Here is a 14,604-nt window from a genome sequence, read left to right as displayed (position 1 = left end):
AAATCAAGCCATGAGGTCAAAGGAATTGTCCATAGAGCTCTGAGACAGGATTGTGTCGAGGCACAAATCTGGGGAAGGGTACCAAAACATGTCTGCAGCATTGAAGGTCCCCAAGAACACAGTGGCTTCCATCATTGTTAAATGGCAGAAGTTTGGAACCACCAACATTCTTAGAGCTGGCCACACAGCCATACTGAACAATCCAGGGAGAAAGGCCTTGGTCAGGGAGGTGACCAAGAACTCGATGGTCACTCTGACAGAGCTCCAGGGTTCATTTGTGGAGATGGGAGAACCTTCTAGAAGGACAACCATCTCTGCAGCACACCACCAATCACGCCTTTATGGTAGAGTGGTCAGATGGAAGCCACTCCTCAATAAAAGGCACATGACAGCCTGCTTGGTGTTGCCAAAAGGCACCTAAAGGACTGATCATGAGAAACAAGATTTTCTGGTCTGATGAAACCAAGATTGTACTCTTGGGCCTGAATAACAAGCATCACGTCTGGAGGAAACCTGGCACCATCCCTACGGTGAAGCATGGTGGTGGCAGCATCATGCTGTGGGTATGTTTTTCAGACGCAGGGACTGGAAGACTTGTCAGGATTGAAGGAAAGTTGAATTGAGTAAAATACAGAGAGATCCTTGATGAAAACTTGCTCCAGAGTGCTCAGGAACTCAGCCTGGGGGCAAATGTTCACGTTCCAACAGGACAACGACCCTAAGCACACAGCCAAGACAACGCTGAAGTGGCTTCGTGACAAGTCTCTGAATGTCCTTGAGTGGCCCAGCCAGAGCAGGAACTTGAACCCGATGCAGCGATGCTCCCCATCCAACCTGACAGAGCTTGAGAGGATCTGCATAGAAGAATGGGAGAAACTCCCCAAATACAGGCCAAGATGACTCAAGGCTGTAATCGATGACAAAGGTGCTTAAAGTCTGAGTAAAGGGTCTGAATACTTATGTAAATGTCAGGTGGCTTCGGATACAGTTGCAGAGGGAGGTGTTCAGTCCCAGAGTCCCCAGCTTGGTAATGAGCTTGGAGGGGACTATAGTGTTGAACACTGATCTGTAGTCTATGAACAGCATTCTCACATAGTCATTTCCCCTCTTGTCCAGATGGGAAACAGCATTCTAAAGCACAATAGAGATTGTGTCATCTGTGGATCTGTTGGGGCGGTATGTGAATTAGAGTGTGTCCAGGGTGTCTGGGATGATGGTGTTGATGCGTGTTAAGACCAGCCTTTCAAAGCACTTCATTATTCAACCTTTATTTTGACAGGGAAGACATATTGAGGTCTCTTTTCCAAATGTGCCCGTGATTACAGATGTGAGGGCTACGGGGCTATAGTCATTTAGGCAGGTTACCTTGGAGTTCAACACTTGAACGACATCATCAACACTTCAAACATGTCCAGGTGCTAAAGTGGTACAGGCGGGTGGAACGTTCAGTACCATCATAATTACAGCACCGTGCCTGTAGAAAGTATTCACACCCCTTGACTTTTTCCACATTTTGTTGTGCCTGAATTTAAAATTGATTCAATTTAGAAGACTGGTCTCTGGTCTTCACACAATACCCCATAATGTCAACGTGCAATTATGGTTTTCGAAATGTTTACAAATGAATAAAAAATGAAAAGCTGAAAGGTCTTGTGTCAATTAGTATTCAACCCCTATATTATGGCAACCCTAAATAGGTTCACGAGTAAACATGTGCTTAATAAGTTGCATTAATATTTCAAACACAGATTCAACCACAGAGACCTGGGAGGTTTTCTAAAGCCTCGCTTTTCTAAAGCCTACCTATTGGTAGATGGGTAAAAATAAAAAAGCAGACTGATATCCCTTCCTAACTCAGTTGCAAGAGAGGTAGGAAACCTCTCAGGGATTTCATCATGAGGCCAAAGGTGACTTTAAAACAGTTACAAGGTTTAATTGCTGTGATTAGGAGAGAACTGAAGATGGAAAGAAGGAAGCCTGTATAGAATAAAAATATTCCAAAACATACAATAAGGCACTAAAGTAAAACTGAAAAAGTAACTTTATCTCTTGAATACAAAGCATTAAGTTTGAGGCAAATCACAAAACACTAAACAGAGTACCACTTGTCATGTTTTCAAGCAAGGTGGTGGCTGCATCATGTTATGGGGCGGCAGGTTGCTAGATCGAATCACCGAGCTGACAAGGTAAAAATCTGTTGTTCTGCCCCTGAACAAGGCAGTTAACCCACTATCCCTAGGCTGTCATTGAAAATAAGAATTTGTTCTTAACTGACTTGCCTAGTAAAATATGACTATGTTTGTAATTTGAAAGGACTAGGGAGTTTATGATAAAAATAAACTAGCATAGAGCTAAACACAGGCAAAATCCCAGAGGAAAACCTGGTTAAGTCTGCTTTCCAACAGATGATGGGAGACACATTCAAATATCAGCAGGACAATAACCTAAAACACAAGGCCAAATATACACTGGAGTTGCACAACAACACTGAATGTTCTTGAGTGGCAGTTTTGACTTAAAAATCTATGTTAAGGCTTGAAAATGGCTGTCTAGCAATGATCAACAACCAGCATGAAACATTTAAAAAAGAATAATGTGCAAATATTGTACAATCCAGAGACTCACCCAGGAACATTCACAGCTGTAATCACAGCCAAAGGTGATTCTAACATGTATTGACTCAGGGGGTTGAATACTTAAATAATCAAGATATATGAGGTTGTTATTGCTTATGATTTTTATTTGACAAATGTTAGAATTTCTCAGCCACCTTGACATTAAAGTATTTCATGTAGGTCATCAACAAAAAAAAGTACAATTAAATCCATTTTAATCTGACTTTGTAACACAACAAAATGTGGAAAAAGTCAAGAGTTGTGAATAGTTTCTGAAGGTAGTGTACCTGTCTGATCCACTGTCTCCTGTATCTGAGAAGATCTCAAATTCTAAATGTTTCCTAAATTCTCACTTGCCATTACCCACACCCATCAACTCCTGGCGCCTGGCCTTTTACAGGCCCCTTTAAAGTGACAAATGCCTTTGTAGTCTCAGTACCTGTTTAGGTTGTTAGTACTTCATAGAGTGGTGCTGGTTTTCCTCTCATAAAACTACTCTAGAGGCATTCGGTTTCATGGAGCTAAATGTTCCGAGTTTCTCAGAGGCCTTGGATTTCACATATAATTTTTTCTAGCTGTCTTTAGAAAAGGAAGTGCAAAGATGTTGGTTTATGATCAACTAATTCTCCTGAACATTTACAGTGGGAAATCTATGTGCCGTTTGTAAATAAACAACCAAAAAGTACTGTATGTCAGAGTGTCGAGCTGTGTTGAGCTGTGAAGTTGTATAAATGACGTATGATCACTTTAGGGGTCAGTCAGGCAAAAACTAAAGAACCATGAGTATTTACAGGCCAAAGATTTAATGAGGTCATTTCCACTGTCTGTGTGGAAAAAACATTCCAGTGTGCCACTACGTTTACTCTACTCCCATCTTTATCAAAACACAGCATGGACCACTCAAGCAGAGCTGTGAAGCACTTTCAACAACACACACACAGACACACACAGACACACACACACACACACACACACACACACACACACACACACACACACACACACACACACAATACTTAATGCTTTTAGCTGGATGACTAGAGACCTGAGTTTACCTCCATCCTCTTTGCTGTGTATTGTCAGAAGATTTCCACAGAATGGAATCTAGGGCGTTGCGATGCGACCCACACAGCCTGACCATTCAGGGCTACTTGTTAAATGGAACCAACTGATTACAAACCAAATAAAGTTGGTTAAAAGTCCAATGCAGCCACTTTTATCTCAATATCAAATCATTTCTGCATAACAATGAACTGCCTTACAGTGATTGTTTTCAATTAAAATGGTCAAAAATAAACAAAAATAGCTTCTTAGCAAAGAGCAATTTCTCAAACAATAATTTTGACTGTCTGGGAGTGGTCTGAGTGGCGAGGGGAAGACAGAAAACTAGCTGTTATTGGCAGAGAGGTTTCGAAATCTCTTTCTTATTGGTCTAGTAAGTAATTTATCACCTGGTGATGTCACCAGGCAGGTCAAAACTCCATCCCACCGAAACAGGTTGAAATTTCAGCAACTACTTTTAAACAGCTCTAAAATGGCCTTATCATATTTTTTTCTGATTTCACAGTATAGTTCCAACCTCATAGTGGGGAAATGCATATAAAACACAGGCAAATCATGTTTTTGACTGCACTGGGCCTTTAACTGGACTATAGCACTATTGATTAACAATAAGGAAAACTCACTGCCTGTCTTGAGGTTTCAAGGGCTTAAAAATCCTGAACCATGCATTATTCTCACTCTTTGTGCATTTGAGAGCTGGTCTGCACAATGACGTGTCACATAAGAGGGTGGTAGCTCTGACAGCTTTGGCTATGTCATGCATGGTAAGGATCATAATGTACCTACAGTTAATATTAGACTAAGCTAGGCAGAGCCAGAACAACAGATCAGCAAGAGAACGCTTAAAGCCTTAGAGTAAACCAATAGGCACAGACGTCAATTCAACGTATATTCCACGTTGGTTCAAAGTTAGTTAGTTGAAAATGAAAACCAGTGTGTGCCCAGTGGGGAGAGTACATTCATTGAGAGGAACATTTGGAATTTATCTGCTTAAGGCCCTACTGCCAACACAAGGACAGCTTATATATTGAAGCTGATATAGGAAAATAATCACAATGGTTACTTACTAATCCTCAAGCACAATAACAGACTATTAATAACAGACCATTGCAAATAACAGACCCTAGCAAATTGTCAGTGGTCTATTGACATTCAAAAATAGCTTACAGCTTACATTCACAGAGGCATTTCAAGGGGTGTAACCACGTCACCTTACCTGAACTGTCCCATGCAGAGGTACTTCAACCTATTTTCTGCTACATTGCTAAACTGCTTCACGTCATCCGCTGGGCAAGACATGAGAGATTGTAAATAAAAATGACCTCCTGACAAAAGCTATATAGTGTGATATGCAAAATCAATAAAAAATTATCAAAATAATACTATGCAGGAAATGATCTGTTTGAAAAAATCTAACATGACATTCATAAAACACCATTTGTAATATTGATGTCAAAAGTTAGTGGCTGGCTGTGACTTTGTGAACGAAGGCTTATTGGCTTATCAAATTACAATACACGCCTCCAAATGCTGGAATAGCCAATGGCATCTTGCGAGGGGCAGTCCTCAACCTGTCACAGATACGTATACAGGGAAGTAGGAAGTAAATACATTCGACTTGCGGTGCCAGAAGTGACAGTAAGTATTTTTACATGATTTAATGAATTACAACCATAAAATAAAATGAGAATATATTAATCTGTCCCCGGATAACGCATGTGTCTTGGTAATGCCGTAAAGCACGTGTTTCGTTGCAACACAACCAGCGCAGCGAACAAAAGCAAAGTTATCTTGACAGTGTCGTCTGATACTGCTAGGCCAACTCTTTAGATGATACTAGCAACGCACATTGATTTCAGATAGAGAGCCAAAAGAGACAGCTATTTTGGACACAAATAAAGATGTAACAATGCAATGAAAGGCATTAGCAAATGTTTCTCTTCTTGCTTGCCAAGCAAGTTTATTTAGCTATGTAGACAGCTAAGCAGGACGCGTGTGGGGTTGGGCAGTAATTTGCAAACATGCCACCCTGTCACATTCCTGAACCAACAGGATTTAGCACACACGCCTTTGTTCTACAAAATGATCTGTTATTTGGAGCACTCATATTACAGGGATTTCCCGACAATGTACCTTACATTCGTCAAGTTAGCTAGCTACTGTGACTGTGTCGTAAAAACAACCTAAAGTATCCTGTGCGGCTCCACTCCACTGTGTGCATCTCTCTGTCCCCAAGATTGGCACCATGCTTCCAGGCTACAGTCCTGTGACCCAGGCCCTGCTGGGAACTCTGTTCACCTGGGGCCTGACTGCTGCTGGGGCTGCCCTGGTCTTCATCTTCTCCAGCCGACAGGTAAGGAACTGGTACAACGTTTCTCTGTGTGTTGCCGCTGTATGATGTTTTACTGTGTTGTGACACTGCTATATGCAGACAAATACAGTTTATGTCCCTGGTGTGAACTCTAATATGTCCCTTAGTTTCACTAAATCAATTGCAGTACATTTGAATGGCTTCAGAAGTTCAAGTTCCATAGAAATGGAAAGTTCAATATCTTTGAAGACATGCCTTCATTTCTTTATTTTTTTGTCCTTGAGAAGGGCATTTCCATGTCAATGGAATTACACCGACTCAGATTTTTTCCTATTTAAAATGTATGTTAAACAAAAAAAACATTGATTTTAAAGTTGAACAAACCATACAGTAGTACAATGGCTACTTTGAACAATTTACACAGAACAATTATAAAACATTTACTGGAAAGACTGCAGATGAAACGTTTGGTAAAAAGAATTACAGTAAAATATCCCTCAGTTTTATTCTGTTACCAAACTTTATATATGCACAGTTCTTCCTGTAAATGTGTATTAGTAACATTTTTAGTTAAAATTCTTAAAAGTAGTCATTGAGCATAGCGTCATATGGTTTGTTAAACTTTGAAATAACATGGTTTTTGTTTGGTTTACATTTTAAAGTGAAAAATCAGTGTCTCAGTGTAATTCCGTTACCATGGAATTGCTCTGAACTAAACATCACATTGGATTGTTGATGCCCTTGGTTTGACTTCACTCCTCCTTTCTCTCTGCCCTCTTCAGAAGCGGATATTGGATGGAAGTCTGGGCTTTGCTGCTGGGGTAAGAAAATATGTTTTTGAACACACATACACACACCTGTCCTTTCTTTTTTTCCAAGCCCAGGGTTTCTCTGCTATCTGTCAACATGTGAGTACGAGCAGATGTCAGATGTGACAGCCTTTTGAGTTGTTTTGGTAGACTCCGTTCTTTGTTTTCCAAACATTTCTTGAAGATCCTCAAAGCTAAAGGAAGGGTGAGACTTTTCCGAAGGTATTGCCTACTGCCTTATAAGAAGAAGTCTTATCTTTCTGGGATAGTTTGGCAGACGCATTGCCTCCCTTACAGTTAGGTATCTGATTCGCAATTTTTTGTTTGTTGTATTTGTCTCATCGCTGTGTAACGGATGTGAAATGGCTAGCTTAGTTAGCGGTGAGCACTAAATAGCGTTTCAATCAGTGACGTCACTTGCTCTGAGACCTTGAAGTAGTAGTTCCCCTTGCTCTACAGCTGCAACTCCCCAACGTGCTCGCGAGGCGATGGTTGAGTCCTGCGTCCTCCTAAACATGACCCGTCAAACCACGCTTCTTAATACCCAACCCGCTTAACCCGGAAGCCAGCCGCACCAATGTGTTGGAGGAAACACTGTTCAATTGACGACTGAGGTCAGGCTGCAGGCGTCCGGCACGCCACAAGGAGTCGCTAGAGCGCGATGAGCAAAGTAAAGCCCCCCCCCCCCCCGCCAAATCCTACTCTAACCCGGACAATACTGGGACAATTGTGCGCCGCACTATGGGACTCCTGATCTTGGCCGGTTGTTACAGTGGGGCAAAAAAGTATTTAGTCAGCCACCAATTGTCCAAGTTCTCCCACTTAAAAAGATGAGAGGCCTGTAATTTTCATCATAGGTACACTTCAACTATGACAGACAAAATGAGGAAAAAAAATCCAGAAAATAGCATTGTAGGATTTTTAATGAATTTATTTTTAAATTATGGTGGAAAATAAGTATTTGGTCAATAACAAAAGTTTATCTCAATACTTTGTTATATACCCTTTGTTGGCAATGACAGAGGTTAAACGTTTTCTGTAAGTCTTCACAAGGTTTTCACACACTGTTGCTGATATTTTGGCCCATTCCTCCATGCAGATCTCCTCTAGAGCAGTGATGTTTTGGGGCTGTTGCTGGGCAACACGGACTTTCAACTCCCTCCAAAGATTTTCTATGGGGTTGAGATCTGGAGACTGGCTAGGCCACTCCAGGATTGAAATGCTTCTTACGAAGCCACTCCTTCGTTGCCCGGGCGGTGTGTTTGGGATCATTGTCATGCTGAAAGACCCAGCCACGTTTCATCTTCAATGCCCTTGCTGATGGAAGGAGATTTTCACTCAAAATCTCACGATACATGGCCCCATTCATTCTTTCCTTTACACGGATCAGTCGTCCTGGTCCCTTTGAAGAAAAACAGCCCCAAAGCATGATAATTCCACCCCCATGCTTCACAGTAGGTATGTTGTTCTTTGGATGCAACTCAGCATTCTTTGTCCTCCAAACATGATGAGTTGAGTTTTTACCAAAAAGTTATATTTTGGTTTAATCTGACCATATGACATTCTCCCAATCTTCTTCTGGATCATCCAAATGCTCTCTAGCAAACTTCAGATGGGCCTGGACATGTACTGGCTTAAGCAGGGGGACATGTCTGGCACTGCAGGATTTGAGTCCCTGGCGGCGTAGTGTGTTACTGATGGTAGGCTTTGTTACTTTGTTCCCAGCTCTCTGCAGGTCATTCATTAGGTCCCCCGTGTGGTTCTGGGATTTTTGCTCACTGTTCTTGTGACCATTTTGACCCCACTGGGTGAGATCTTGCGTGGAGCCCCAGATCGAGGGAGATTATCAGTGTTCTTGTATGTCTTCCATTTCCTAATATTTGCTCCCACAGTTGATTTATTCAAACCAAGCTGCTTACCTATTGCAGATTCAGTCTTCCCAGCCCGGTGCAGGTCTACAATTTTGTTTCTGGTGTCCTTTGACAGCTCTTTGTTCTTGGCCATAGTGGAGTGTGACTGTTTGAGGTTGTGGACAGGTGTCTTTTATACTGATAACAAGTTCAAACAGGTGCCATTAATACAGGTAACGAGTGGAGGACAGAGGAGCCTCGTAAAGAAGAAGTTACAGGTCTGTGAGAGCCAGAAATCTTGCTTGTTTGTAGGTGACCAAATACTTATTTTCCACCATAATTTGCTAATAAATTCATTAAAAATCCTACAATGTGATTAAAAAAAAAAAAAATTCCCCCCTCATTTTGTCTGTCATAGTTGAAGTGTACCTATGATGAAAATTACAGGCCTCTCATCTTTTTAAGTGGGAGAACTTGCACAATTGGTGGCTGACTAAATACTTTTTTGCCCCACTGTATATGCCTTAGACTACTGCGCCACTCGGGAGGCCCTCTCAGATTCGGGATCTTAATTATGCATCTGATTTATACTCTCCTAAGTCTTGTAGAATGTAAGAAGAACAATATTTATGTAAGGTATTGTTGCCACCACTACAAACACTGATTCAATTTAAATCAAATGTATTTATATTGCCCTTCTTACATCAGCTGATATCTCAAAGTGCTGAAACCCAGTCTAAACCCCAAACAGCAAGCAATACAGGTGTAGAAGCACAGTGGCTAGGAAAAACTCCCTAGAAAGGCCAGAACCTATGAAGAAACCTAGAGAGGAACCAGGCTATGAGGGGTGGCCAGTCCTCTTCTGGCTGTGCCTGGTGGAGATTATAACAGAACATGGCCAAGATGTTCAAATGTTCATAAATGACCAGCATGGTCAAATAATTATTATCACAGTGGTTGTCGAGGGTTCAACAGGTCAGCACCTCAGGAGTAAATGTCAGTTGGCTTTTCATAGCCGATCATTGAGAATCTCTACCGCTCCTGCTGTCTCTAGAGAGTTGAAAACAGCAGGTCTGGGACAGGTAGCACGTCCGGTGAACAGGTCAGGGTTCCATAGCCGCAGGCAGAACAGTTGAAACTGGAGCAAAAGCACGGCCAGGTGGACTGTGGACAGCAAGGAGTCATCATGCCAGGTAGTCCTGAGGCATGGTCTTAGGGCTCCGGTCCCCTGAAAGAAGTCTACCTTTAGTAGGTGCCATGGGGAAACTGGAAATTATATGAACATTTCTAGTAAAAGTATCTCTCTCCCCAAAGAATTGTATTTTCTAAGTAACATTAATATACTGATTTGATTCAAATGAAATCAAGAGAGCCATGTGGCCGCTATGGTTTCAGAGAGATTTAGTTATTTTTGAACTAGCCATAAGTTCACAGCAGCAATCCATTTTTAATCATAAAGTATGAGTTTATTAAATAATTCATACAAATGGGTACAATTTTTTTTTTTTTATGTGCTGGATTTTCAAATTCTGAGTGAAATTAATTTCACAGTTGATGCTTTTACATCATTCTGATGCCTGCATGAAATATTTTCACTGTGAGGAGTTCTGACAGAAAACACTACAGTTTAACCATTTTTTACATGACAATAGTTTAAGTCTTGACGTTAGGCTCTGCAGCTTCAGGGTAGCTCACTGCCATATTAAACCTAAATCATTACCAAAAACTTCAGGGAGTGAGCACATCATAGCTACATATTTTTTAAAATTGAACCTTTATTTAACTAGTCAGTTAAGAACAAATTCTTATTTACAATGACGGCCTAGTAACAGTGGGTTAACTGCATTGTTCGGGGGCAGAACGACAGATTTTTTTTTACCTTGTCAGCTTGGGGATTCGATCTAGCAACCTTTTGGGTAGTGGCCCGACGCTCTAACCGCTAGGCTACCTGCCTCTCCAATATCAGCTGATGATATCAAACACTCAGGTTTCCGGTCTGAACTAGCTTCGCTTTATTTTTGGGCCTAACTATGGTCTAGATCTGAGCTGTTTTTGAGGGAGGATGTAAGGAGCAGTTGATTGATCACTATGAACATGAATTAAACTATTATCCTACACGGAGTATAGAAAAATACCTGAAAATAAGCTGCAAACTTTGAGTATGTTTGTGTACCAGCTACTTTTCCTTGTGCTGGTTAACTTTAGGACTTTTCTCTTTAGGACTATTTTTGACTCGTCAGTACTATCAGAGTAGAATGTAACAGTTGGCTTGTGGTGACTGAGGAGTGTCTGGTCTGGAAGGGAATTTAGTAATAACATTGCAAGGCAAAATGCAAATACAATCCTCCAGTCCTGCCCTATGCAGAGGCAAGGCCGAGAGCTGCTTCTACCTGCCTCTCTCATTCGTCACTCCTCCTCATGGTGACCTTCTCACAGGCAGTGGGGGTCTGTTCATTAAAGTCTGTTGTAGACATCTGCTCCTCCACTGCCTCACTCACTTTGTATTCTGATGCTCACAGGTAGCTCACGCAGTCCCTGAAATGCGCTGGGAATAGTTTTTTTGCTGAGGGGTTCAGTACCATTCCTCTCTGCTTTCTCCATCTTTACTGCAGCTCTTCCCAGCTTTTACATTTGGCTGTAAAGTCTTGCATCTTGGACCGTGGCATAGACATTTAGCTAGTCTTGGCAAACAAAGTCATATGCTGTGTTTTACTCTGGAGTGGGTCCCTATGGGAGGAGAGCAGGTTGAAGGAAGTGCGGTTCTGTTGTTACTAGTCCCACTGGTCTCTTCAGTCATAACAAATAAACCGCAGTCTAGACACAACCCAAAGGGCTGTATTCAGACAAGCATCTGTAGAAAGTTTACAGTAGAACACCACTGTGTTTATGTCGCCTTCTTTGGAGTGGTTGCATTTCCTCGTTATTTTAGAGGCTCAGGTAGCAAGCGCGTGCGTGTGTGTGTGTGTGTGTGTGTGTAAAGGAGAGAGAGATCCTTATCCTACAGATGCTCATTTAAGAGATGCTGGTGTTTGCAGTCAGTCGGTGGTGAGTGTGGAGTCGTGACTGCCTAAGGGTGGAGAGGAATTTTAAAGGGACTATTGATCTGAGACAAAGACCTCCTGAGTACAATGGAGAGCTCTCCCTCAGGGAGATGAGGGAATCTGGATGGGGGAAAGGTGAGCTCTCCCTCAGGGAGATGAGGGAATCTGGATGGGGGAAAGGTGAGCTCTCCCTCAGGGTGATGAGGGAATCTGGATGGGGGAAAGGTGAGCTCTCCCTCAGGGACATGAGGGGATCAGGATTCATGAAAGCAGACCTCAAAGATAGTAGAAAGGATTGTCAGAAGTAGGTGAGTCACAAATAGATACTAGGCTATACCAGAGAGGTGACCGCTACTGTAACAATGTCCCTAGCTATGAATAGAGAAAACGTACGAGGGAGACTGCAGATAAGAAATATGAGATTGAAGTTTAGTGGAGCTGAAATCAGTACCTTTTACTATTTGATTGACATTGTTCTCTTTTTGTCCAGCTCCCGTGCCAGCTATGTATGTGCATCAACATTCAATTTTCATCTTTCTGGCGTCCACCTAATTTGGCACGGAGTCAGTTAGCATTTTCTAAATGTCATGTATGTGTCCACAAACACTAAATATGGAGAGGGAGAGATTAGTTTCAGGTAAGAAGTTGGCCAAGTTCCTTTTATTTATTCAGGTGTCATGCATGGCATTCCCTTTGCTTCGCTCAGGAGAAATGTGGCTTCTGAGGCATCTCTGCGTTAGACCCAGGAGGGAGCTGTCTATAGAAACACAAGTTCCTGTCTAGAAGAAACTTCTAGAATAACAGAATGAGATGGGGAAAGGGGATGTTTGCGTTCTCTTAATTTGATCACTCTTTTCTTGCAGAGAATTTTCCTGCGCTGCAGGAAATTCAAACGTGTAGTGGCTCCGAGGTTTAAAAAGGCTTCTAAAGATTATAATTTCCACTAACATTTCAGACTGGATCTTCCCTAACGAAAATGGCATCAACCCATACAAAAATGTCCCTTAATTGTAATCCACATAATAATTCACATGTCCTGTTGCTGCAGGATTATTTTCCTGCTGTGAGAAACTGGTCAAATTTAAGAGAGGACATCTGTAGGAAAGAGTGAACGACACTAAAGAAAGAACAGAGGTTGAAATTGAATCATTGATGACCTGACGTGATACAGTAGGCGATATTGTAACGGTCCACTGGGTGCAAAATGGAATTTGAAATGAATGAATTTCGCACTGACTTCGCATAATTGGATTGTTGTTTGACGGATATTCTTACAATGCGTTTGCTTTTTACTCCAGTGGATATGACTGGGTGCATACAAAGCCTAGTGTGGGAGAAAGAATGCAGTCAAGGAACATGCATAGTATTGAGGAATGTGGTTATTCTAGCACATGCGAAGGAGAATTACATTCTGATAAGAGCAGGATATGTTAATCGTCTTCAACGCCTTGTAATTAATCAAAATGTATAGAAATAAATGAAATGGGGAATAAAACAGCAATATTTTTTTAGTGCTAAAGATGAATCATGTCTCGTTCCTTATCAGTTCCAACTTCCGTGAGTTCTAGACGGACTTTCTGAAATTGGCTGCTTATTGTCCTTGCACCTTTTTAGGCTCCGACAAAGACTGTTACCCATTGTGTTTGAAACAGCGACGTTTTCAGATTAGTGTTACTTGTACAGATAAACAAACATTATGTTTTATAGGACAGCAGGGATAAACTATTCAAAGCTCAACTTGTGGTGTCTATGGGAAGATCCTTCACTACAGTGACTGCACACGACCCTGGTTTGATTTAGGTCGACTGTGAATATGCCTTTGCCATTATAGTGTATTAACAAGCCAACAAAGGTAGAACATGGTAAATTAATTGCAGGGTTACACCTAGGTGAAAACTTGGTAATTCCATCAGACATGTTAAAAACAAGTGTCAGGGTGACTAAAATGAGTTCATATGAATTGATACATACTGTGCTAACTGAACGCAAAACTAAATGAAAAAAATCGTTTCTAACATTGTTAGACATATAATAATAGATAGGATTATTAAACCTACATAACAAACAGAAATGTTTAGCATGATCATCAAAACATAGTGTGCTATAAGCGCAGCACTTACTCATTCAGATGGAATAAGAAGCTTATGGTTGTGTTGTGTAGGCTCAATCATTTACATGGCCTTACCATGTAACACGTAGCCTACTGATGCAGGTGCAGTATGTGGACAAAACATTGGAGTCTGGCTAGTCGTTCAATGCGATGGCTTTTTCCACGTTTCGCCGTTATCGTTATGCACACGTGCTGCTCCTCATTCAGGCCCCAGGGGGCTAAAGCTTCTCTCAACCCCAGAGTGACGTTTTCTCCCGTGTGATCTCCGGGGAAGTAGCCTGTGATGTTTGCAAGCACCAACCTTTCAGTTGAAACTCCTCATCAATAAAGTGTATTGTCAAACTACTGTACTGTAGGGCTCGCCTGTTCTACCCAAGGTCTGTTGTCGTCGCGTAATAATCAACGCGCTCTGTTAACTTTTCCCTTCATTTTGTTATACAGTGTTGGGATGGTGACTTTGGAGAAATATGTGCGAGATGGATTCTTGTATATCCTGTTCCGCGTGTCTATCATCTTGCTGAAGCCGTCTTTGCTGACTCGTGTATAATAGGAATCATGTCTATGTTTGTGATATAAACCCCAGAGGCTATCACCTATGTGACTGCGAGATATTCTTTTGACGACGCAATGGCATGCCTGTTTAAGATGGGTGGCTGAGTGGCTTTGGTGCAGTCACCCCCCCCCCCCCCCCCTTTTCTTTACATAGTTGAATGTGCTGACAACAAAATCACAAAAAAATTATCAATGGAAATCAAATGTATCTACCCATGGAGGTCTGGATTTGGAGTCACACTCAAAATTAAAGT

General features: G+C 41.6%; 1 protein-coding gene across 2 annotated transcripts in view; it reads left to right on the top strand.

Annotated features, from left to right (window-relative positions):
- Window positions 1-5,240: 5,240 nt before the first annotated feature.
- LOC115106415 (zinc transporter ZIP11-like) overlaps window positions 5,241-14,604 on the top strand; it is a 136,074-nt gene continuing 126,710 nt past the window's right edge. For both annotated transcript variants that reach the window (XM_029629128.2, XM_029629127.2), the window contains exons 1-3: window positions 5,241-5,315; window positions 5,914-6,030; window positions 6,771-6,809. In XM_029629128.2, the coding sequence (XP_029484988.2) occupies window positions 5,923-6,030; window positions 6,771-6,809 (147 nt within the window). In that variant the 5' untranslated portion in view covers window positions 5,241-5,315; window positions 5,914-5,922. The remainder of the gene's footprint in view (window positions 5,316-5,913; window positions 6,031-6,770; window positions 6,810-14,604) is intronic.

The sequence above is a fragment of the Oncorhynchus nerka genome, linkage group LG23 (genome assembly GCF_034236695.1).
Source record: "Oncorhynchus nerka isolate Pitt River linkage group LG23, Oner_Uvic_2.0, whole genome shotgun sequence".
Taxonomy (NCBI): domain Eukaryota; kingdom Metazoa; phylum Chordata; class Actinopteri; order Salmoniformes; family Salmonidae; genus Oncorhynchus; species Oncorhynchus nerka.
The sequence above is the reverse complement of the archived record's forward strand: the minus strand, read 5'-3'. Positions and strand labels throughout refer to the sequence as shown.